Genomic DNA, 26,882 nt, shown 5'->3' on the forward strand with positions numbered 1-26,882 from the left:
TAATTAGATATAAATGCCTAATGAATTCCAATGCAAGGCAGCAAGCACACACTTTGCATTGGGTTTGCTCTAGTTTTAGTAGTCTTTATATAATATGTAAATGTCAGGGGTGACAGTAAGTTGACATTGGCTGGTCCAAAGTACCCATAAGAAAGTGGCAAAAGTGGAACCTCCATCTTTTGCTTCAATCCACCCAATTTAAATTATTTTCATCCCTAATAAAAAAGCTCACTTCAGCTATTATGCCTACCATCTTCTTGTCCTACGTTATATCTCAGAAGCCAAGAACAGCCAAGGATGCCCATCAACAATGTACTCTATACCTGATACAAAGGTAGTAAGGGAGGTTTAGAGGCATATTTTCTACTGTGCTCACTTTTTCTGCAACTCCTGTGAATCAGAAATCCTTTTCTCAGATTTTCTAGCAGAGAAACACCATTTGAGCAGGCTTGCAATTGTTGAGGCATGTACTCTGAAACTTTTTTTGCTTTGTTACTTATACTGAATCTAAGGGATTTGAAGGGTAACATTTCTTCACACCGATTTTATAAAAATCTATCAAACTACCCAAGGCCAGGATCCAAATGGCCACAGGTGGAATACTGAGAGAAGAGAAGAGATTGGATTTATACCCCACCCTTCACTACCCAAGGGAGTCTCAGAGCAGCTTACAAACTCCTTTCCCTTCCCCTCCCCACAACAGACACCCTGTGAGGTAGGTGGGGCTGAGAGAACTCTGACAGAAACTGCTCTTTTTCAAGGACAGCTCTTATCAGAACTATGGCTTGCCCAAGGTCATCCAGCAGGTGCAAGTGGAGGAGTGGGGAATCAAACCCGGTTCTCCCAGATTAGAGTCCGCGCACTTAACCACTACACCAAACTGCACATGCACCAGGACTTTCCCCAGGCTTGTTCCTACTGGGACCCTTTCTGTCCACATTCACACCCCATCCCAAGCTGCTCCTGAGGATTGGGGAGCATTCCATGGCAGACATGCAATGGTGCACTGAAAGATGTGATAGAAGAAAAGCACCACACCTTCCCTCCCCCATGCATGTGAAAGTGCCTTCTGCTTACACACAGGGCTGTTTGAAAGCCTTCCCCCAAAATTAATTTACCCAGCTATGCACTATACTCCATGTGGAACCAATAATACAGCTAGAGGATGGGAAATACAAGTAGGAATAATGTAATTTTTCAACAGAGCAGAAGGGTCCATTGCATAGATGCTTATCTCTGTTTTTCTTGCAGGCAGCCAAGGACAGAAGGCTCATATGGGCAAGGCCCATGTTACATATTTATTTTACACCTCTGCCAACGGTACAGGGCAGTCCTGGCAACAATTACTGATTGATTCACAGGGAAATGTTTCACTTTCTGAATCACCAATAGTATCTCCTCTGAGTTAAACTTTCACTAGTAGCCTTGTGTCTAAATACTGACCCAGAATGACCCTGCTTAACTCAGTACATCTGAAGAGATCACAGCTTGAAATGGCATGGCTGAGAAACATCTTCAAAAATTAATAAACATCACTGGAACACTAACAAGCAAATTAAACAAGAGTGTGTGTTCTGATTCAATGTATACTGACTACTTGGCAGAAGTAAGGAGGTTATATGTTTATCAGGGGATCTTTATTAACTAATGGATCGGGTAGCATGCAACTGACAACGGCAACCACTGTTTTTACATGGACTCAAAAACATGAGTGAGAAAGGCAAATTAGAAGAACCTTCCAAGATAATGGATACACGGGCCGATAGCTTTACTCTGCGGCAGACAGCAAGCGAATTGCCAGGCTATAAGCTTTTGTTGGAAGCAGCAGCTTTCTGTTAGTGCTCTGTTCTTTTTAATACAGTGATGTTGTTTACAGATGTATCAGCAGTAAGCTAAAATCTGTGAATGCCCTAGAACTGGCTAAACAGTCCAAGTGAACTTAAAAAGTACTGGACAGGTAAATGCTTCAAAATTCAACAAGCTTTACTGGGAAAACTCTACATTAAACAACCTATGAGTGTGCAAGTGAAATGTGAAGAATAACCAATTGCACATCAACCAGTTAAGAAGTAGTTATTAAGCAGTTCTATTAAGAGTGCCCAGTAAGAGCCCTGACTTGGATAGCCCAGGCAAGCCTGATCTCATCAGATCTCAGAAGCTAAGCAGGGCCGACCCTGGCAAGTACTTCCAAGGAATACCAGGGCTGGGATGCAGAGGCAGGCAACATCCGGGCCCCACTAGGGGTCGCCAGAAGTCAACCATGACTTCTAGACACACACACAAAGAATGCCCAGCATGGCATTGACTGATATTTGCATGGCATCCTCCCTTGTAAAGCTTTTGGCACATCTGAGCTTGCATATCACTGTGTGGGGCTCATGAGCACTGCCTCAGATACTAAGGCCACAGAAGCTTCTGCTCATGCAGGAGCTCCACATGACTACTGCGACTCCAAGGAGTTCAGGCTTGCCAGGGCTATCCAGGTCTTGCTCTCCTTCTGCAGACTAACAGTTACCCGTCTGAAAATGTTGGCTGTGTTTGAGATTTAAGTAACAAATATAAATATATCTTCTAAACTACAGTGATGTCATATGCATGCCATTTGAAATTGAAATTTTACTCAAAGGGCATGTTAGGTACATTTGAAGTACCTAGCCAGCAGATTTTAGCAAAGTTTTCTACATATGGAAGAGACCACATCAGTTCTCTTCCAAGGTTAGGATACAATTTTGGTTGTCAGTTTAATTTGTAAAACCATCAGCCCTCAATATCTGATTTCCCATTACTTCCAATGAAAAATTTGTAAGTTGTCAAATCGTTCAAATCTTCTGTGACGAAGCAAGATACAAATGAAACGTGTAAATGCTGGGAATAACTTTATTCAAAAAGATGATCAGAGAAGAATAGCATGAAAAACACCATCAGAGGCAAGACAGGCCCTATCACTGTTAAATAATGACAAAGGGCCAATCTAATACCAGACTCCCACACAAAACCAAAGATGGCACAATCATTTTCTAGTTTCATATACGCAGGTACAGACAACGATTGCCTTAGAAGAATACTGACATCCCAACCTGATTGTGATTGCTGTTTTTCTAAAGCTTAATTACAAGGATTAATATTGCCTTTGATTACATTTCCAGCATGTTTGAAGGAAAAAACACAAGTAAAGCCCTCATTATTAAACTAATCAAAACAGTACTTAATAGATTATCCGATTAAAAATATGATTAAAATATTTTACTTAATTATAATAAGAGAATAAGATACTTATTTGTTGAGATAAAAAGCATTTCAGATTACAAAAGCATACATTTGTGAGCCAATGTTTCTACGTGAAAATGTTTGCTGTGGTATGTTTGTTTGTTCGTTTGCCATCAAGCAGCAGCCGACTTATGGTGACCCCCAATGGGGTTCTCAAGCCAAGAGACATTTGCAGGTGGCTTTGCCACTGCCTGCTTCTGTGCCACGTCCCTGGGCCTCCTTGGTGGTCTCCCATGCAAACACTGGCCAAGGCCCACCCTGCTTAGCTTCTGAGATCAGGCTAGCCTGGGTTATCCAGGTCAGGGCATATTAGATAAAACAGAGCAGGTAATACTGTAATATATTAGGGTTGGGATTTTTAAGATTACACACCTCCACAATCACTTTGTTTTATCAGCATCCTTCACAATTTCCACTTAAAAATTTTTGTTATCTGAGTCACAAAGTATACAATAGCTTTTTAATTATTTTGTATAAATATTTTCATATTTGTTGCCTTGTAGATCCTGACTGGGTAGAAAGATGGCATAAAAATATTTTAAATCAATAAGATAAACACTATTTGTGACATATATTTAACTTTATAATTATACCATGCTACCACGAAGACTAATAAAGAAAATGACAGTCCAGGACCTAAAATATTCAGTAAATGCAAGTATGAGTAAAGAAAATGAGACGTAGCAAGAGAGCTTTTTCAAAATCAGGCTATTTGAAGATGCTAAAATCTTCAGTTGAAGCGAGTGAGTTGGATCCAGCCTAAGTTTTCTGCTCATGCAAGGCACTTTTGTCAGAGGAACAGAACTTTCCTGCCCACCCCCCTGCGGCCCGCCAATCTCCCTGAAAGGCTGCTCTGGGGGACAGGAAAGCCTTAGGAACAGCATGAGAAGTAGACTGGGGAGTCTGCTACAGTAAGAGAGAACTAGTGGAAATTACCCCACCACTTCCATTAGTGGGAAATTTAGCCTGTATCCAGCCCAGTATGACTATATGAACTACAGTGTGTCTTACATTAGCAGCTTGGATAGAATTTCCCATACCCCAAAACTAAACACTGCAATCTTATAACCAGGGCTATTTTTGGGCAGGAACGCACAGGAACGGAGTTCCGGCTGGCTTCAGAGTTGGCCACGCCCACTACAGCCAAAACCTCTGAGTGCGTGGCTACAGAGGGAAGGCCTGGAGAGTGACCCTTCCTGGCGACTCCAAGGCAGGTGGGCCAGGGGGGCTTCTGGAAGGATCGGGGTGGCATTTAAATGCTTCCCCGTGCCTTCCTCAGCCTCTCCAAGGGCTGGCTTGCCCAGGCTCCCTGCAGTCGCAGGGTGCCCGGGCAAGCCAAGGAAAAGCAGTTTAAATTGCCTTCACTTCCCCTCAAGGGGGGGGGCTTGCCCGGGCTCCCCACAGCCGCAGGGCACCCGGGCAAGCCAAGGGAAGGCATGAGGGTGTGCCCTAATATGCTAATGCATTTCTGCTGTTGGGTGTGGCCTATTATGCGAATGAGTTCCTGCTGGGCTTTTTCTACAAAAAAAGCCCTGCTTATAACAACATCATGTACATATGAAACTCCTCGGTGTGAAGGCTGTCCTGTTCATTACAGTGGAAGCACCAAACTTGTGCATGCAAAACTGGTCCTCCCATTAACATGGATACGGCACCTGTTGCAAAGAAAGAACCTCTGTGTGCAGAACAAAATGTTACAACACCTGTGTAAACTGCAACTGCAAAATTCTCATTCACTTCAATATAAAATTTGCAAAGTTATCTTGCTCTGTGTCTCAAATGTTGAACCTTTGCTTCCAATTTAAATAATTTATATTTTATTTTTACAGTAGTTGATAAAGAACTCCAAATGTTTAGCCAATTTTGCTTTCATTTAAAAAAATACAACAAAATGACCAATCTCCACAAGGGAAGTGTAAAACATAAGAGGGATTAAAACATTGCACTGTATTAAGAATGAGTGAAAATATATAAGAATAGTGCAATATAAATAAGGACTTTCAAAATTTGTTGGTTATAGTTATTTTCCTTCACAAAACACTACAGAAAACAAAGAAATTCTCTGTCATCCTACTCAACTGGTCATCATCTATGTTTAACAACATCACAACATCGTATAGTTTTTAGAAATGTAATTAACAGGAAGCCCTTGTAACATTAATCGAATTAATAATGTCAATGCAAGCTTAGACAAGGATATTTGAAAGTACCCATTAAACAAAAGTATAAGAATGTACTGAGAAATATGTCAGCAGATGGAGAAACTCAAATTATATTGTAAACAGTACAAACAGGGAAATATGTCACCTGTGTAATATGTTTTGTCTTTCATTAAGTGACATGTTGGGGACTGAGCTAAAAATCTTTTTTTTAAAAAATCCTTTAACTCTGTTAATCATTTGGAAGAACATATGGAAAAATGAAAATGCATCCTGTTTAGAATTTTAAATAAAAAACAACCAAAGGTAATCCTTAAAATTAGGCTTCAGATTAGTCTCTTCAAAGGATGCAGTTCAACTGAAACATCTGGTAGTGTTATGTTGAGAGACAGACCTTTTTTAACTTTGGAAATGAGATTAGTAGATCAGTTATTTGTAAGTGTCCAAGTAATTTCTAATTATTTTATCTGGGTCACAGATAATCCGCTTTTACTGGCCTCCCACAATGACATCAGAGGATCATTGCTTAAGTGATTATCCTGTTACCTTCCAGCAGCCACTGGAAAGCTGGATTTTCCATTTGTAGAGAGGAGGAAGTACTCAAGTGCTCCAGACAAGTGTCCAACCAAATAACAACCCCATACAGAGTTTTGTAACAAAAACATGTTCTCTCAGGACACTTGCAGTCTCCAAAACTACTGACAAGGCAAACAGCAAGACATACTATATACTGAATAAATTTGAACTAAGATATGCTACAGAAATCTCAGAGTGATTATATAACCTGGGATTTTAAGTACATGTTTGTTGCTTATATTAGAAGTATCACTTACATACTTCAGGTTCGAGGTGTAAGCTTTTGTGTGCACGCACTTCTGCAGATACTTCTGAAGAAATGTGCTTGCACACAAAAGCTTATAGGCTGAATAAAATTTTGTTGGTCTTAAATGAGCCACTGGACACAAACTTTGTTCTGTTGCTTCAGACCAACATGGCTACCCACCTGAATCATACTTCAGGTTGTTAGATTATATGAAGGAAGGTGAATCACAGTGTAATCTCAAGAAGAGTTACTCTGTTCTAAATTCACTGAAGTCCATGGTCTTAGAAGCATGTAACACTGCTTAGGCTTGTATTTGTTTTTAATAGCTTGTTTTTAATATTGTGGAGATTTTAATTGTAATCCACCTTGAGCAGGACACTGAAGAGGCAGTATAGAAATACCCTAAATAAATAAAAATAGTAAATAATGTTGAATATAATTCTTTATATTCATATTAAACACCATTCTATTTATACCCCCCTTTTCTCCCCGGTGGGCACCCAACAACTTTGTCGCCCCTCCCACTTTATCCTCACAGCAACCACCTTGTTGGGTAGGTTACCCTGAAAGAGAATGACTGGCTCAAAGTCAACCAGTGAGCATCCATGGCAGAGCAAGGATTCAAATCCATCAGCTAGAGCCTTGTCCAATATTCAGACTACTACACCATGCTGGATCTCAATTCAATACAGATGAATGTCAAAAACATACACTGACACGCTCAGAATAAGAGCTGTCATAAAAGTAAGCACGTTAGGAAGTAATCATTTTAGTAACAGTATTTTTAAATTGTAAGTATCTAAAATCAGAAACAAATGCACTTGGAAGTTTCTGGAAACTTCTCACTGCTATGACAGTTGGAGGATGTTCTGGTCTGCTCCCTCAGTGGGAGGTTTGGCTCATGTTGGTGAAAGGATACATTTTTTAAAGGGAGGGGGGAAGCACTGGCAATCACTGGCTCTAATGGAGTGATGCCAGAACCAACTTCAGATCAGAAAAGAACAGTATAAAGATGGTTTACAAATCATTTTGTAAGTAAAACCAAAAAGCTTGACAGGAACTCAACGACAGTAAAAATTTGGATTTCTTAAACCATAACAATAACTATTACTTCAGTAGTTGTTGATTTGGGGTATATTCAGACCAAAAATCTTTTTGACATTTAAAATAATAAATTATCTGAGTGGGTACATGAGCAAATAAGAAACTCACCTGTCATTCAGGAAAATAATGACAAAGGTAAGCAACTGAATATTGTGTTATTGTTTCTGTTAAGTGCAAAGATAGTATATTTGGTCAAAAGGTCAGACCACTGGAGTCTGTTTTAAGAGGAACTTTTCCTTATCTATTGCCAGGTTCTTCCTTTGACTGAACAGATTTACCAAGTATTAATTTATATGATACGTATTTTTTGTTGATTGTCTTCAAGGCTGGTTCGATGAAGAGAATGACGCCCTTGAGTAATTTCTTGGTCATATCTGCACTTTGTAACTAGATTATTCTTATTCTGAAAATGTCTTAAAACAAAAGTCCTGAAATCATATGAAAGCAAAGGAGCATTTTGTGATGATCTTTGAACATTTGACATCCTTTCTGCAAGATGCCAGTTATATGGTCACCCCGTTGCCTGTTGCTATATGGCTATTTCTGTATTTAGGTGATGTCTTGCAAAAAGGAGGAGGAATTTCTGTCCTACCCTTTCAAAAACTCAGATTGCTACTATGACATCCATGTGGATATGTGGCCAAGAAGAACAAATGAAAATTAGCAAGTGTTGGATTTGTCCTGAGTCTGGTATACAGAAATATGGCTTAGAATTTATTCAAAGTCTAGGATCTGACTGAAGAATCTTACTCACTGAAGGAATTTTGATGTTCTGAAGTTCTTTCTTTACTTATATCCCACCACTCCAGAATCTGCTCAGGGTGGCTAGCAAGGCACACAACCAAAATCACTTATTTAAAACAATACAAAATGCAACAGATTAAAAATCCTTCAGTAAAAACTATCTCCAGCAATAAAACCACCCAGTGGATATTAAAACCAGCATTCAGTTGATAAAATCACAGTTGATAAAATCAGTTGATAAAAGCACAGGCTATAAAACATCTCATAAAAACTTAAGTGGGTAAAAAGGGCAGTTTAAAACAGTACAAAGGTGGAATAAAAAGTACACTTAAAAACCTGGGAGTAAAATAACTGTTTATCCTGGTACCTAAATGCTATAAAAGTAGGCACCAAAAGAACTTCAAAGGAGAGGGTATTCCATAGAAAGACAGAAGGAAGAGAAGAATGAGAAAGGAAGAAAGGGAAGAATGAGAATCAGTAAAGATAGGACAGGTTCAGCACATGATGATTTTTTTCTCATGGTTATTGCAAAATAAGAGATATTATTGGACTGTGCCTTTATGAACAAGCCATCTAGGTTTGGGTATACAAGAAAAGCACACATCTAGATGATGGATTAACAATAATGCAAGGAACATGATAAATATTCATACTAATATAATACTTTACATGGGAAATAAGAGGGCTTCCCCATGAATTCTCTCTCTAAACGTTGTCTTTTTCCCTTCTCCCTCTATCTTCCCCTGCTTTGCCTTTCCGTTCCCTTTAGTACTCCCTCCTCCTTCTCCCTCCACATGATCACTTCACCATCCTCCCTGAATCTCCCTAATTCTTTCCATGTCCTGCTCTTCATCCCTTATCGTTCCTCACCCCATTCCCTACAACAGCCTGTCTGCTGTGCCTTATCCAGTCCTCTCCTCTCCCATCCCACACACAGCCCCCATACGAATATTTCCTGCACAACATTCACTTTCCCTTCCTCTGCCAGATATTTTTGTTCCCTTTCATCCTTCTCATCTCTCTACTTATCTATTAGTTCCTTTATACCCCACCTTTCTCCCCAGGCAGGACAAAAGAAGCTTACAACGTTCTCCTTTCTTCCGTTGTATCTTCACAGCATCCCCGTGAGGTAAGTTAGGCTGACTGTATATGACTGACTGCCAGAGCCATGGAAGGCAGAGGTATTTCATATTGCCCCTCCACGTTGGTCCTTCAGGAGTTGCACAACAGTGCGTTGCTGCTTAAGTGGGCTCTTTTATTTACAGGAGGACGAGGTTACAGCAAATCAACTGAAGGGGGAAGGTCTGTGATGGCTCAACCCAGCCTTCTTCTGAGACTCAGAAATAACAGGACCTGAGCCTTTCTGGCAGCTTCCTGGAGCAAGGCGTGCTGTTCCTTGGGAGTCTTTTCTACCCCATGCCCCAAGGCATGAATCTCCCTTTCTGTCTGTGCTGCCTCCCCTGCCATGTCCTTAGCCTCTTTTCTGAGGGACTGGTCTCAGCCCCAACCCTTTGCTTCTCCCATGAGGCCTCTTTTCTCCCTCATCCCAAAATCCAGGGCCACACCCACACCGGTGCAAAGGTGTTGGAGTTTTGCAAGTGTCAAATCCTTGGTTATGAAAGAGTTAAATTGTATATTATGTATGCTACTGTTAGTTAGCATGGAGTCAATACTTCCCGCCATGGAAGAGGCGGTGTCATTCATAATAAGGCTAGTTTGTCAATGACTATTGGCTGATCAATAATTCAGGATAAGGTGGTATGTGCTTGTTGTCACATACACAAGAAGGTGGGGCTTTGGGGGGAACTTCCTTTCCTTTGGTCTCACTTTCTCACCCAACACAACAGTTTGAACTAACTTGGGAACAAGATGGAGTTTAGATAGAGTGCCTTTGTTATTTTTCTTCCAAATGTCACCCTGCCCTTTATTTTCTAGTAAAGTTTTTTTTTATAAGTGAAACACACTGACTCTGGCTGCTTTATTTTTCTGCTGCACATTATGTTGGACTCTGCTAAATTTTTCCAACAAAAGGCAATGCTGCTCAGGACTCCTCCATCCAGTCTAGTCACTCTACCCATGCTTGGCTGGATGGATAGAAGCACTCTCCTCCTGGCCCAGCCAGCCAGCTGATCAGTGGGTCCAACACATTGCCAGGTATCACCCTGTCAGGGCTAAGTGGGCAGGCACTTCCCTCCAGACCCTCCAGGCAGCTGCTCACTGAGTCAAGCCAGCCACTAGGGCACTGCCCCTCCCACCACTGCCATGACTGGGCCAACCCTGTAGCCACCCGCCACATCTCCTCCTCCAGCCTGTGCTGCCACACCGCATCTCTGCCCCCTTGCCCAAATCTTCAGCCCTCCCTGGTGCTGGGTAAGATTTTGTAGTGGTGCAGTGGGCCAACAGGTCACCCAGCAAGCTTCTATGGCAGAGTGGGAAGCTGAGACTGGATCTGCCAGATAGAAGCCTAACACTCTAACCACTACACCACACTGGCTCCCTAGATATTCCACCTCCCTTCTGTTCCTATCAACCCCCTCCTTTTCCTGATTTCCCGGCCTTGTTCCCCATCCTTCCACTTACATCCTCTTCCTTTCTCATCACCCTTCAGTTGCTTGGGTGAAGAAACTAAATTCTTCATCAAGGTCTCACAACAGAACATGTGGCATATGCCTTGTTGTCTGCAGAGAATGTTAAAGGAAAACAAAATGATATCCAAACTCTGGCAAGATGAGGGACTGCCATGAGAATTCTGTTGCCATTCTGGCTGCCCTAACAACCTCCCTGGAGGTGCCCAGCAGAGCATTTTTCTTGGGCAGATCGCTCTCCTCACCTCCTTTCTGCTTCCTTCCCACCTGCCCCACTGAACCACCAGGTTTGTAGGGTTTGGTAAATCACTGCCAGCAACCCAGCCTTTGAGGGTTTGCCTTCTTAAGTAGAGAGGCCTCTGTTACCCCCCTTTCCCCTCGTGTGCAGCCTGGGTTCAGTAAACTCAGGGTCCAGCAGCACCAGTATCAGTGCAGATTGTTTTTAAATGTTGTTTTAATGTTTTAATTAACGATTTATTATTATGTTTGCATTCCCAAATGGCCTATTGCTGTGATCTGCCCTCAGTCCATTCATGGGAAGGGTGAGCCATAAATTTGAAAATAAATAAATAAATAAAACATCCCTTTTGTTGAAAAGGTGAAACTGCCCGGCTCAGCCATGAAATCTGAGGTGTTTAGTGAGCCCCATGGCCTCTAGGTCCACAGTTCATTCTAGCATGTATTAAGTTAAGCAAATGGACACTGAATGAGGAAAATAACTGTCGAAGAGCGTTATTTGTTTGTATATTTGTTTGTATAATCCATAATTATTCTTAAATATTTTAATTAATTTCACAGAGTGAACTGTAATATATTCAGCACACATGGGCACAGAAACTGCTTTGTACTGAATCAGATCCTACGTCCATCAAGGTCAGTATTGTCTACTTCTGGCAGCAGTTCATGGTCTTAGCCAGAAGTCTTTCATATCATCTACAACCTGATCCTCTTCATTAGATATGCTGGGGATTGAACCTGGGACTTTCTGCACAGCAACCAAATGCTCTACCACTGAGCCACAGCCTATGAGCATGATCTAGTTCCGTGTGGGTATAGAACGTGCAGAAGATTGACCACAGATCTCTGTTCCAAGGTGAGGAGATATGAGAGATGCACAAAGGACTCAAGTTTCTTGTCATGTGTGCACACAGGTGGGTTGCGGGCGGAAACAAAGTCTGAGTCTATAGAAAGCTCCTGTGCACTTCAGTTGTTCCCAATTAAATGCTCAATATGTTTATTATAATTTAATCTTTTTCTATATAATTCATTGTATTTATCTGTTTGGCATGGCAATAGAAAATGTTGTAATATGAATGAAAAAAGATATGTAAAATATTCTCAGCACATAACAATGAAGGTATGTGGATTTTCAGTGACCTTTGACAGGCTGAATCAGTCCTGAATGCACAAACATGCTGGATTCAAGACTTCTAACAAATGCTGCTTTCAGGGACTGTTCTGAACAAAATACCAAGTGGCACAAGGGCTATCAGGAAAAAGGGGAAAGTGTCCAACCCCACCCCACCCCAGGCAGCATAGCATGCCTCAAAAGCCCAGTTTTCATTCAAACAGCTCTGGTTCCAACACAATATCTCCAGATGGCAAGCCATGCATTCTGCTTCATTTCAGTGTTCAAAATTTTTTCAGGATACAATAAATTTGATATGAATGAATCTTAAACTTCCACAAGATTGCCTTTCTGTTTCTCTTGAATTATTCTGTATTCTTGTTCATTCTGCAAATCAATTTTGGAGCCAAGTTCCCACATAACCTCAATACCACCTTTGCCCCCCTTTAGTCATTAGCTAAAATAAAGATCAGTTTTCTTTTCCTGTTTTCCCACCAAGACACTCTCCCAGGACCTCATTTTATGCCATTTTGATTTGATATTTGTAATATTCTTGGTTTTCCTTTCTTACCATTTTCCTTTGGTTTTCTTCAAAATACTGCTGCTTGTTTAATGTAATGTATCATGATGTATTATGATAAGGTTTTGCCATTGTATGGCTCTTCATTTGCTCCAGATTTTCCACTCCACATAACCTCAATACCACCTTTGCCCCCCTTTAGTCATTAGCTAAAATAAAGATCAGTTTTCCTGTTTTCCTACCAAGACACTCTCCCAGGACCTCATTTTATGCCATTTTGATTTGATATTTGTAATATTCTTGGTTTTCCTTTCTTACCGTTTTCCTTTGCTTTTGTTCAAAATACTGCTACTTGTTTAATGTAACCCACTTATTATGATAAGGTTTTGCCATTGTATGGATCTTCATTTGCTCCAGATTTTCCACTCTTACTTGTATATATTTTACTTGAAAAGCTTCCAGTCACATCTTATCTGCATTGCTGTTCACGATTCCATTCATCATTTTCATCCTCCTCCACCTCCCACCTTCATTCCTTTCCTTACCCCATCCAAAGGTTCCCCTTCTCATTGTGCTGCCTCTATCTTATACTTTTTTGCATATATACAGTTCTCCCAATCTCTCTTCTATATAAACTAAAAATAACATAAAAATCATGCACTTCTGATGTTATACTAGTTCAAGGGTGGCCAAACTGTGGCTTGGAAGCCTCATGCAGCTCTTTCACACATACTGTGCAGCTCCCAACAGGGCAGCTGGGGAAGCAGAGGGGAGCCATGCCTCCCCGATCGGTCTTCCCTTCCCCAGCCAGTGTTCCCCTCCCTGGGTGGGCTTCAGGTGGGGAGAGCAGAAAAAGAAAACAACAATGTATTCTCAAAGCACCTCCCCCCACTGGTCAGCTTGGAGAAGGCATTTGTCTCCTTAAATCCCTTCTCTAAGCCAAGTCAGACAGCGTGGGGGAGGGGGCTTGGAGGACCCAAGTTGTACTCTTTCCACCTCTTCCTCCCTCCCCCCATCTATTTGCTTTGTTTCCACTTTCTTTCTTTCTCTCTCTCTTTCTCCCCCCACCCAAGCCCCATCACTCTGCCACACTGGCCGACTGGCTTGGCTCGGAAAAGGCATTTGTCTCTTTACATTCCTTCTCCAAGCCAAGTCGGTTGGCGTGGGGATGTGTGGGGGGGGGTTTAAAGAACACATTTAAAGTTAAAGTTGCTTTCTTTCCACCTCTCCCTCCCTCCCCATTTATTTTCTTTCTTTCCACATCTCTCTTTCTTTTTCTCTTTTCCCCTCCCTTCCTCCCCCTCCCTCATCTATTTGCTTTGTTTCTATCTCTCTCTCTTCCTCCCTCTGTTTGCTTTCTTTGTTGTTTCTCTCTTTCTCTCTCTCCTTTCTTTCCACTTTTATTTCTTTTCACCTTTCTCTCTCTTCCTTCCTCCCCCTCCCTCCCCCATCTATTTGCTTTCTTCCCACATTTCTTTGTCTTTTTCTTTCTCCCTTCCTCCCTCCCTTCTCCATCTGTTTGCTTTCTTCCCACCTTTCTTTGTCTTTTTCTCTTTCTCCCTTCCTTTCTTTCTTCCTTCCTCCCTCCCTCCCCAATCTATTTGCCTTCTTTGTTTCTCTCTCTCTTTCCATCTCTTTCATTCTTTCTTTCCACCTCTCTCTCTCTTTTAGATAAATATCATTGGACAAATGAATATAATTATCAATATCTGTTTTTACCTCTTTGGCTTTAATTTTGGCACTCATTTAATGTTAATAAAAAGCAAATTGGCATATTTTTCAATAAAAATATCTGTAATATTTGTTCATGTCTTGCAGCTCTCAAACAGCTGACATTTATTCTGTGTGGCTCTTACATTAAGTGAGTTTGGCCACCCATGTACCAGTTCTATGTAAAGTGAGCGTACTTCTCTGGCTTCCCCTTTCCTCTCCTTCCACTTTTAGTTTTTTCTTTCAATCTGTGCTTGGCAGAGAATGGTCTAACCCCCCCCCCAAAAAAAATTACACAGTAATTTGTACTTTTTAAACAATGACATAATCATGCATGAAAAGGTTAATTCAAAGCAAGGAGTAAAATACTCACATTGAACACACCGATTAACTGAGTATAGAAGAGTCCACTAATTCCAACTAGCATTATTAAACCCATGAAGGTAGATATTCTTATTAGAGCAAGTTCATGTCTAAATATAAAGAGTTCCTATAAACAAAAGGAAACAGAAAAACATATATATATCTATTTTTAAAAATGCAGAAAAGCTCTCTAAAAAGGCAAGAACAATTATAGTAGACAGTTTAGCCATTGGAATGCCAATTAAAGCGAGATTTATATATATATATTGGCAGATACCTTTTTATTTCTATGTAACACCTCTAAATATGTACAGTCTTCTAGTTATTTCATGAAAGGGACCACATTTAACTTTATACAATATATGCACTTGATGAAGTGAGGTCTAACTCAAGAAGGTTTATGCTGAAATTGAATTTAGTTAGTCTTTAAGGCACCCTAAGACTCCTGTTTATTTTTATGGCAACAGTCTTCATGGTTATTTCTCCAGAATTACAGTCTCTAGATTGTGAAGGATGATTTTCAAATAAGCCTAGTTCTTACTGACATGTCTTGTGTACTATGCTAGTGTCCTTTGTTTGACTTTTCTATACAGAGAGAACTTTTGCTTGGATGAACTTTTCACTAGATGAAGACCAATCGGTAATCTGAAGTTGTACAGCCCAGATAAAGGTATTAGATTCAAGATGGACCATATGCTCTGAGATCAAGATATTACAAAAAAGAAAAAGCATTTGATCTCCCCACAAAAAAACAACCTCAGGCCCCGGTCACACGGCAAAGTTGCCACGGGAGAGGCATGGATGGTGGGCGGATTATCTGGGCGCGATCACACCCCAACATCTGGGTAGTGGAGCGCACCCGTGGCTTACCGCCAACAATGCGCCTTAAAAACCTAGTACCTCCAAGGTACTAGTAAACGTTTGCCACGGGCTGCCTCCAGACATCTGTGGTGTGATCGTGCCGGCGCACGGCATTCCCCTCCGGTCCCTTGTTTACCCGCCGGCGCCGAGAGAAGGACCCGTGGTGTGCCGCCGGCACGTCTGATCGCGTAATCGTGTATCAAACTGCACCGGGGCAATTAGCCACACCTCCCCCCCCGCCATAATCCGGCCTGTGTGACCAGGGCCTCAGTTGTTTTCCCATCCCAATTCATTAATATCTAGTTGGAATTACTTTGTGTACTGGTGTCATTATGCTAAGTATTTTCCTGCCCTTTGCCAGAAGCAGCTAATGCTACAGAGTAAGGAAACACTCAGGATAAGGACACATTTTATCAGACACTACTGACAAGGAGCAATATGTGTTGTTATGTCTTGAATACTCCTTTCTCTCCCTTCAGCCTCCTTCCACTGAATGGCCCAGATCCTGATAGCCACCTGGTGAAATTTTATGCCCTCCCCCATACAACTGGCCTTTGAAGTGAAATTGAGAAGCAAACTGAAGGCTTGATAAACTTGCATGAGATCAGGTATACTACTTCACATAGGCAAATTAAGGCTAAGAGCTGCAGATCTTCATAAATAAACAGCAAGATCCATAGTATGCACTCCTACTCAACTATTTGTTCCATCTCTCATGCAATGTGAGATTTACCCTTAAGCCTGAACTCTAAAACTATATCCTCATTTTCACCCATCACCAAAGTTGGAGTAATATTCTTCATGTTTGTCAATGATTCAGCAGCCCATTTAAACAAGGATAAGAATGAATGAAACCTGTCCCTATGATTTCCTAACTAAAAGCAGTATCACCGACTTCCCAGATATAGTCCCAAGAGAGGATAAGCACCGGCACCTACATGTCTATCACATGGTCTCAACACTGGTAGTCCTTTTATTCCACTCAGTTTTCTGGGACTGATTTTGAATAATCCATGGAGCTTTAGACTAGGCCTGCCAGTGAATTTAAATCAAGGAACTATCGTATGCTGAAGTATTGTACTTTTAAATGATCAAACAATCAGACGTTAAGCAACTCTCTCACTGCCTCCTAAAAACTTTAAAGAAAATCTGGGTTGTTTATAGTACTGTTTATAGTACTGTTTATAATACTTTGAATTTGAACTTAGCACTTTACCACCCTAATCAAAACAACCTATTTTTCAGGCATTAACTGAAGTGAGGCTGAGGCATTCTATGTTGCTGTCATTGAACAATTTAACATCCAGTTGACCTGCTGGACCTACACCAAGAACATTGTGGGTAACAGTACTGGCAAAACCTGAGTTTGCATAAGTATTGCCACCCAAGTAATGATAGACCTCTATCTAGAAAGCTGCTGCCAGCCAGAGTAGACAGCAATGGGCTAAGGGACCAAAGGTCTGACAGGAAGCTTCACATGTTCTTATGTTAACTGATGTACCAGCTAAAGTGATACAAAAATAGGTGGAAAGAGATTTCATGCTCAGCCTCTCTGTGTGTTGGCCAAGCATAAATACACACTGAGTTTTCAAGCTTGCCAGAATATATAGAATTCCTTGTGCAAAATGATAGTTGATGGATATAAAATATGTGATGCCTTCTGGTGGTGGCAAGCAAATAAAATTTACAGCATCTTAATGGCTTTACTCAGTTTCTAGGGAACTCTCAAAGTAATACTGCTCCTCCTACTGGACAAACAGACACAGTATCTACAACCAAACATACAAGGGAATTATACAGCTCAAGATCATGGCTTTTTAATATTTAGCTTTTAAAAGGCATCTGTGCGACTATTCCTGGGGGGCTTTCAAGTAATTACTCATTTCAGTAAAACAGAATCTTATTTCTTAGTTTCCAAAAAACATAGCAGGAGTCTTTATAACAGACCAGTTACCAATATAATCTAATATAGAGAAAGGGACATGGGTTTTTAAAAAAAATCAAGGCAAATTTTTAACATTAATTTTTAACTTACACTAGATTTTTTAAAATCACACCTTTGTATTAGACCATATTAAATGTGGAGACAATCCCAGTCTAGCTGTGGTATATGTTTATATTTGCTACAAACAAACATTCTAAAATGGATATACAAAACCTTTCCATATATCAAGGTAAAGTCAGTGTTTGTTCATTTTTGTTTCAAAGTCTGAGAAACACAAGCCACAATGGCAGCAAGCAAACACATGGAGCTATAATGGCAGTTTCACCTGCACATCTTCTCATGGTGTTTTTAGCTCCACAGGGAATTTAGCCTGGCACTGCAAGCAGAAACCCCAATGCAAACGTTTAGGATCAAGGCATTTGAAAACAAAAAAACCACAAAAGAATGTTTCCATTCCTTAAGAAAACAGCAAAGGTGTGAAATCTAAAATGAATTGAACTTCAGTCCTGAGTTTCTACAGCACATAATTTCTGCCTAAAGATTAAACGGATTTTATTTTCTGTTTCTGTCCTTTAGTGCCAAAGGACAGAATGAGTGATTGTGTGACACACACTTATGGGATATCAAATCCTTAGCAACACAGTCAGAAATCAACCAAATGGTTCTCTGATGTCATCTCTGAAGCTTCAAATCTGGCTGAATTCCCAAGCAAATTAAATTAATTTTTTTTCTTTTCTCAGCCTACTACCAATTCTGCAGATGAATTTTTTTAAAGAATGTGACTATCAAATCATCTGAATCAAATCATTAGCAAAATGTAAACAACACTGAATGCCAAAGCCCTAATTTTCTGAGGCAAGTGCTTTACCAAAAAAATAAAATAAAATCCAAATTCATCATCTGGGCCCTTTAATCAACATATAAGCAAATAAAATCCAGCATCACATGCTTCTGTCTCAAAGCAATCATCCAAATGTAGTGTCTGGATGAATCATTTAGACATTTAGATAAAAATAATTACACAATTGTTTATTCTTGTGTATCAAGAACACTGTGGATCAAAGAAGTTATCAAGTTCCCACATGAATCTTTTATGAAGAAATATTCTATATGTAACCTCTTTGAAAAATACATTTTAATATAACCTTTATTCCAAGAAACTAAGAAACAATCCTGAGGGAGGAGAGGTTGAGAGGAAAACTGATGCCAGTTGCAACATCTTATCTATGCTTCTGTTTGCTCCTGCTGTCTCAGGTACATATCTTGGGTGTGGCCAGGACCAGGAGGTGTAGAACAAATGGAAAGAGCCAAAGGGGGCAACTGGGTCTGTTGGCTTCTGACGCAGCCCCAAGTTACAGCTTACTCCATAGTTTTTGCTGTATATTTAAATTGTATTTCTTTATTGCAGACTGCATCTGTTATAAGCTGCTAGGGAGAAAAGTGGCCAATAAATATAATAAAAACTAATTAACCAAGCCTGATTATACTGCTACTCCATATGAACTTACCTGACCACTCTGGTCATCTTCGGTGATCCCACCACCTGAGACTAGATAGGTGGCAACTCAAGAAAGGGCCTTCTCAGATATGGCACCAAAACTCTACAATTCCCTCTCCAGGGCAAGTCATCTGTCTACCTCCATCACTGATTCAGCAAGTAAAAGACCTTTTTGTTTTGCTTGATGTTCACACATTAACTGTCATGTATCCTCCTCCCTGTTTCTGGGTCTATGGGTTTATATATTTTGTTTTAAATATTTTATATATTTTGATCTGTATTGTAAACTTTGTTTAGATTGTTTGCTGCATTGGGAACCCTAAATTGGGAGGAAAGGCAGCAAAAGATATTTTAAATAAATACAGAGGTGTAGAACAGACAGCACATCAGACTGCAGGTAGCAATTCACATTTCAGAATGCTCCCCATATGCAAAATTCTCTGCAAACAGAAAACCACTAAATCATGCAAAGAGAAGGAACTGAATCATTCTCCTTGATATGCTAGCTCTCTCTTTGCAGAGAGATTTTAAGCACAGCGGTCATTGAAAACTGGAATCCACTGCCTGCAGTCTGATGCAATCTATTCCACTGCCTCAGTACTCGATCACCTCATTCTCCAGTATGTGTAAAGAATTGTCATAATTCACATACCTATTAATGTTTCCCATAGTCATATTCAGAATTACCAAAGCTTCAACATTCTGAAATACTCTGATTAAGCCTTTAAAAAAAAAAAAAAGTTGGCCATCCCTGGTATGAACACATTAGTCTCTTAGTTTAGATTGCTAAAATGTCAATCACACAAAGGATGCCGGTCTCCACTACAGGATGTGATGTTGCGATGAGAACATTGCTGAAATCTCAAAAGTGAGAATGAGAAATTAAATCCGTTATTCTGAACATCAGGACTGGGGGGGGTTTGTGCTTTGTAAATAAGCTCAAATAAGAATGACCACCGTCTACTCCTCCATTTTTGCTCAGCGCTGCCAGTGCTGGCAAGCAAGCTCAACCCAGCAACAGTGAGCAGCCATCAGTGGTGAGCGGGTGGAGGGTCCCGGCTGGGTTGCCAGCGTGGCCACCACCCACTTGGCACTGCTGTCCTCTCATCACTGCTGGGCTGGAAGGAATGGCCAGCAAGTCCCAGGCATGCCAGGTAACCAAGTGTTCCAATTAACAGAGTGCGAGTTAACAAAGCTTTCACTGTAGTATGATTGCATATGATCATAACCTTGCATTTTCTATATCACTTTCATGGTTACTTATTTAAAAAGATGCATGTTGTTTGTCCTTCACCCAGTATATTTTATTCACGCAAAGAAGAAGAAATATGCCAGAAAACAAGAATATTTCTCCTCATAGGTCCTGATTTAGGGAGACTCTGCCTAACAGTTCTGCTTATACTTCCGTTCCAGGAACCTTCCCAGCAAACAGCCAAACTGCAGTTTTGCACAGCTGCATGTTATACATTTTGCACAGCATGATAACATATACATGTACGTGCATGTCTTCAGACAGCCGTGCACAGCTATTTGAAAACCCAGGCCCAATTGGGATTCCTTAACAGGTATAAACAGTTAGAGACAAATGTACACGCACATGTATATTGTAGGGAACAAGGTGTACTCACACCAATAATGTTTACTGCATACCATGCATGTATTTAAAACACAGGGGGCTGTTTTCATTGCAAATGTTAACAAATGCATGTTTGAACTGCAGACATAATACTGAATTTGACATTTTCTTATATACTTGATTTTGTAGCAACTTCATGACAATTTGGTAAAAGATTATTTTTAAAGGAACAAAGGGTTTACCCTTACTAATTTACCAGCTTCTCCTTTACTAGGTCATTGGTATCCTAAAAATCACACCTCTATACTAGGATTCAGTGACAGGTAAAATACAAAAAATGTGCTTCAAATATCAATGTTAAAGTACATTATTGTACAGTGTAAAATTATCAGCATTTACACTCTCTTTGGAAGTAGAAAATTCTTACCCAATTAATTTTTTTTAGTGGTTCAAGGTAGTAGCAGTGACAGAAATCAAGTAGAAGTGTATAGGAACTGAGGAGCTGTGTGTAGAAGCATAATTGCAAAAACAGCCAGTGATTGTCTTCACCAACACAGTTATTAATCCTGCAGAAAACAGTATAAACACATGCAATAGCACCACTGGTTTCTAGACTGTCACATGAGCTATAAACCAAGCCAATGGTAAAGACTTTAGATAGTATAGTTACCCAAAATAATCCCTTGCCCATTTGTAAATGGAGGAATGCTTTCTCTTGTACATATAGATAATGGCAAATATTGAAGCTTATAAATCACTTCCTACAGTTCTCCATCTAACATGATTTCTTGCTACAAAAGAGGGAGATGATTCTGTACATAATTGTTTGCTGCATTGGGAACCCTAAATTGGGAGGAAAGGCAGCAAAAGATATTTTAAATAAATACAGAGGTGTAGAACAGACAGCACATCAGACTGCAGGTAGCAATTCACATTTCAGAATGCTCCCCATATGCAAAATTCTCTGCAAACAGAAAACCACTAAATCATGCAAAGAGAAGGAACTGAATCATTCTCCTTGATATGCTAGCTCTCTCTTTGCAGAGAGATTTTAAGCACAGCGGTCATTGAAAACTGGAATCCACTGCCTGCAGTCTGATGCAATCTATTCCACTGCCTCAGTACTCGATCACCTCATTCTCCAGTATGTGTAAAGAATGTCATAATTCACATCCCTATTGATGTTTCCCATAGTCATATTCAGAATTACCAAAGCTTCAACATTCTGAAATACTCTGATTAAGCCTTTAAAAAAAAAAATAATAGTTGGCCATCCCTGGTGTGAACACATTAGTCTCTTAGTTTAGACTGCTAAAATGTCAATCACACAACTGTATGCCGGTCTCCACTACAGGATGTGATGTCGCGATGAGAACATTGCTAAAATCTCAAAAGTGAGAATGAGAAATTAAATCAGTTATTCTGAACATCAGGACTGGGGGGGGTTTGTGCTTTGTAAATAAGCTCAAATAAGAATGACCACCGTCTACTCCTCCATTTTTGCTCAGCGCTGCCAGTGCTGGCAAGCAAGCTCAACCCAGCAACAGTGAGCAGCCATCAGTGGTGAGCGGGTGGAGGGTCCCGGCTGGGTTGCCAGCATGGCCACCACCCACTTGGCACTGCTGTCCTCTCATCACTGCTGGGCTGGAAGGAATGGCCAGCAAGTCCCAGGCATGCCAGGTAACCAAGTGTTCCAATTAACAGAGTGCGAGTTAACAAAGCTTTCACTGTAGTATGATTGCATATGATCATAACCTTGCATTTTCTATATCACTTTCATGGTTACTTATTTAAAAAGATGCATGTTGTTTGTCCTTCACCCAGTATATTTTATTCACGCAAAGAAGAAGAAATATGCCAGAAAACAAGAATATTTCTCCTCATAGGTCCTGATTTAGGGAGACTCTGCCTAACAGTTCTGCTTATACTTCCGTTCCAGGAACCTTCCCAGCAAACAGCCAAACTGCAGTTTTGCACAGCTGCATGTTATACATTTTGCACAGCATGATAACATATACATGTACGTGCATGTCTTCAGACAGCCGTGCACAGCTATTTGAAAACCCAGGCCCAATTGGGATTCCTTAACAGGTATAAACAGTTAGAGACAAATGTACACGCACATGTATATTGTAGGGAACAAGGTGTACTCACACCAATAATGTTTACTGCATACCATGCATGTATTTAAAACACAGGGGGCTGTTTTCATTGCAAATGTTAACAAATGCATGTTTGAACTGCAGACATAATACTGAATTTGACATTTTCTTATATACTTGATTTTGTAGCAACTTCATGACAATTTGGTAAAAGATTATTTTTAAAGGAACAAAGGGTTTACCCTTACTAATTTACCAGCTTCTCCTTTACTAGGTCATTGGTATCCTAAAAATCACACCTCTATACTAGGATTCAGTGACAGGTAAAATACAAAAAAATGTGCTTCAAATATCAATGTTAAAGTACATTATTATACAGTGTAAAATTATCAGCATTTACACTCTCTTTGGAAGTAGAAAATTCTTACCCAATTAATTTTTTTTAGTGGTTCAAGGTAGTAGCAGTGACAGAAATCAAGTAGAAGTGTATAGGAACTGAGGAGCTGTGTGTAGAAGCATAATTGCAAAAACAGCCAGTGATTGTCTTCACCAACACAGTTATTAATCCTGCAGAAAACAGTATAAACACATGCAATAGCACCACTGGTTTCTAGACTGTCACATGAGCTATAAACCAAGCCAATGGTAAAGACTTTAGATAGTATAGTTACCCAAAATAATCCCTTGCCCATTTGTAAATGGAGGAATGCTTTCTCTTGTACATATAGATAATGGCAAATATTGAAGCTTATAAATCACTTCCTACAGTTCTCCATCTAACATGATTTCTTGCTACAAAAGAGGGAGATGATTCTGTACATATTAAGTTTCTCTTTTTAAATCAAAATCAATATATATTTTTCAGCCTACAGATTCTAGGGATGGGTATGAACCAAATTACAAACTGAATTTCATGTTGAACCAGGCCAATTCAAGCGATCGCAAACCTTGATTCATGTAATCACACTGTTCGTGAAGCACCTGGGAAGCAACATAGTTTTTGTGGCGATTTGTTCAGTTCGTAAGACAGTTCACAGCCAGACATGCTGTCGCCAAAGGCAATGGTTGGGAACCCTTTAAAGCCGCACTGTCACCGTGGCATGACGTGCCAGTGAGCTCAGAAGGCATTAAAATGCCTTCTGAGTTCATTGGTGAGTCATGCTACCACCATTGCATGACATGAGTGAGCTCAGAAGGCACTTAATAAATGACTTCTGTGTTTGCTTGTGAGTTGTGCCACCGCTGTGGCACAACACAAGTGAGCTCAGAAGGCAAGAGTCACCATGGCTTCCACAGGGGGGGGGGGAGCCAAAGGCATTGGGAACCCTTTAAAGTCATGCTGCAATGGCAGTGCAACTCACCACTGAGCTCAGAAGGCATGTAAGTTTGCTTGCAAGTCATGCAAGAGCTGTCAGAGCTTCAGCAGGGGTAGCAAAAGTCATTACTGAACTGGCTTGCATCTATTAGATACAAGCCAGTTCAGCGATCCCTTTAGCTCCCACACACACACAATTAGAAGCTGCATGAACCTCAAGAACCCGAACCAGTTCGGTAAATGGAAAAGTTTGTGGAGGTTCGCAAACCATGGTTCGTGAGACACCACGAACTACTAACTACCATAAATCTCCATTTTCCCATTCATGCCCATCCCTACTAGATTCAAGGGAGAAGGCTGCTCTCCTAAAATAAAGAAAACATATCAGCACTTATAAGCATACGTCTAGAGTTGAGCAAACTGTACTCTTATATACAGATCAATATTGAAAACCAGATATAAAATCTAAAAACCTAAAATGACAAATTTAGTTCCTGATCTTATTGGAATAAATCTGCTAGGTAAATTCTAGGAAAGCATCATGAGCCAGACAGTGATTAATTTAGAAAGCAGTGTACCAAGAGAAGATGTAATGTGGAAAGTTCATCTTACCACGGACAATGATGATCCATTCTCCGAACACAGTGTCCACAACGGCTGCAGTGATGGGAACGTTTTGGTCTCATCATATTACATTTATTACATAACTCCCAAAACTCTCTTTCTAAAAAGAGGAGATGCAAATGACATTAATAATATATCTGCAGAACTGCCATTGCTTTCCTACATGAATAAAAAGAATCTATCAAGATGTCCCCCAAGCAAACAGTCAAAACAATTAATACCATACTGTGCAATTTAGTACAACATGTTAGTCCTTTAGTCCTTGTTGACAGTAGACATACTAGATAGAACTGTATATTTTATTTGACCAGATTAGTTTAAAATTTTAGTTTCATAGAAATCTTTGGCATACAAAATAGAAAGGCTGCAGAATCATATGTAAACGGCCAAAATATTCTGCATTGCTGCTTACTGACTATTTATTTGTTTACATATTTCAGGGTGTGTAGACTGGATTGTTTTTAGATGGTGGAAGAATGTTCTTCTCTCTTAAAGGTACAGGCTCTGAAACTTCCTTCCATTGCAGCAGCAAAGAGAGAACTGTGGGAGACAGGTGTGCCCTTCCACCTCAAGAGACCCAGAGATGGGAAACACCACTGAGGAGAGAGGACTTGCACTCTAATAACCTATGGGAACTTCAGCTCACTAGCACATACACAGTTCCCACATGGAAATGCACAGAGACAAGGTTGATGAATTTAAGGCTTCTACTGGGGAAAAGCTTATACCACTTTTTATATTTGGACCTTCAATATGTTTATAGCTAGATTATGAAGATATATTCTTGATTACTATTAAGCAATGGTATTAAACAAGCCTAACTTATCATAGACCACTTCACACCAGTGATCTCTTTTCAGAGGAATGCTGATAATCTGGGCCACAAAGCTTGATCCAACTAATGCATTTATTGCAATACAAATAATCTCTTGATTTTTTTGTAAGGTGTACCAAACTCTCTCTGAATTGTTAGGTGTGGGTTTTTTTCCCGAAGATACAGAAAATATAAATTTACAAAACATAAGATTGATCTCTGGGAAGATATGCCATAATTTTATTTTCTTATTTGAGGATGTCAAAACTAACAGTTAAGAACAGGCTGACCTGCTCTGAAAGCAGGAAAGATGGACCTTAACATGACACAATGCTTCTCAGAGTAAACAAGTCATATATAATTTATTTTGTAGAACAATTATATACATTATAAAGCCTAAAATATAGTTTTGAATTTGCCTGTATAGAATTAATTTTAAACCTCCTGCTGGGATCTGCCATGTTTCTCATATTGCTGAAAAATGGCATCATTTGCACACTGACAGTATGGAAACCCAATATTCAAGATCATTAAACTAGTAATAATGCCAGATGGAAACTGATTTTCAATCTGTTCCCATAAAGCCAATGTCACAAAGGTGTTACTCTTTAATAAGAGAGTTACCATTAACAGAAGGCTCAGAAACACTTAAAGCAAGTTTTCCAATGTGATTTAAAATAGACAGCAAACGCATCTGACCATACCAATGTGCATAGTACCAACAGATGCAACCATCTGCAATCAAATTCGATCTACATTAGTATAAGACACCAAAATAGTATCTATCAATTAAGTATATTTAGCTTTATTCTGCAAAGAAGTTTGTAAAACTAACTACCTGAAGCTCTTAGTTTTAACAAAATGAATCCAAATACATGGGCACAGAAATTAGAAGTAACAACTTTTCCAAAGTGCAAGTTTTTAAAACTAAGTTTGAATTATTTTAATCTGTCCCTGTACAAAGCACGAAGTAGCTACAGTCAATGGCAAAGTCATTCAAAACACACAAGGAAATTGTATTTTGACTATCTTCAAGATTTTCCTTCAAAAAGTACAAAAAATGGCAGACATGATTCTCTTCACTTCAGTTAACTTCACGTAACTGAATGTTTGTACATCTGCATGAATATGACTTAATTAAAAGATTATAGCTATATTTTTGTTTTATTTTATTGATATTTATTACAGATTACTTTTCCACCACAAAATACTCAAAGTACTTCACAACAGATAATGTAAACATATTTTAAAAGTACAGAACAGTTCAACTCAAAATACTTAATTCTAAAATCAACAGTCTGTGGTAGATGCAAAAGGATTTCAAGGGAATACACATGACAAGCTTCTCTGAAACAAATAAAGGTCTTATTTTGGGGACAGATAGCTTCATTTTAGAGGCTGGTTGTATCCACAAGAACACATCCCCTAGTGATCCACTAACTAATGGGAGTATGTATGGAAGGAGGTGCTCCCTAACCCAATGGTCTTCAAGGGATGTCTTGGGACCCTCATGAGGGTCACAGA

The 26,882-nt window shown here is 39.9% G+C and overlaps 1 protein-coding gene across 1 annotated transcript in view; it reads right to left on the reverse strand.

Moving 5' to 3' along the window:
- ZDHHC21 (zinc finger, DHHC-type containing 21) overlaps window positions 1-26,882 on the reverse strand; it is a 38,875-nt gene that overhangs the window by 1,668 nt on the left and 10,325 nt on the right. The window contains exons 4-6 of the mRNA XM_015425414.1: window positions 24,533-24,644; window positions 23,034-23,172; window positions 14,634-14,750 (exon numbers count right to left, since the gene is read on the reverse strand). Coding sequence (XP_015280900.1) covers window positions 14,634-14,750; window positions 23,034-23,172; window positions 24,533-24,644 — 368 coding nt within the window. The remainder of the gene's footprint in view (window positions 1-14,633; window positions 14,751-23,033; window positions 23,173-24,532; window positions 24,645-26,882) is intronic.

Source organism: Gekko japonicus, unplaced genomic scaffold, assembly GCF_001447785.1.
Source record: "Gekko japonicus isolate JY-2015 unplaced genomic scaffold, Gekko_japonicus_V1.1 scaffold191, whole genome shotgun sequence".
Lineage (NCBI taxonomy): Eukaryota > Metazoa > Chordata > Lepidosauria > Squamata > Gekkonidae > Gekko > Gekko japonicus.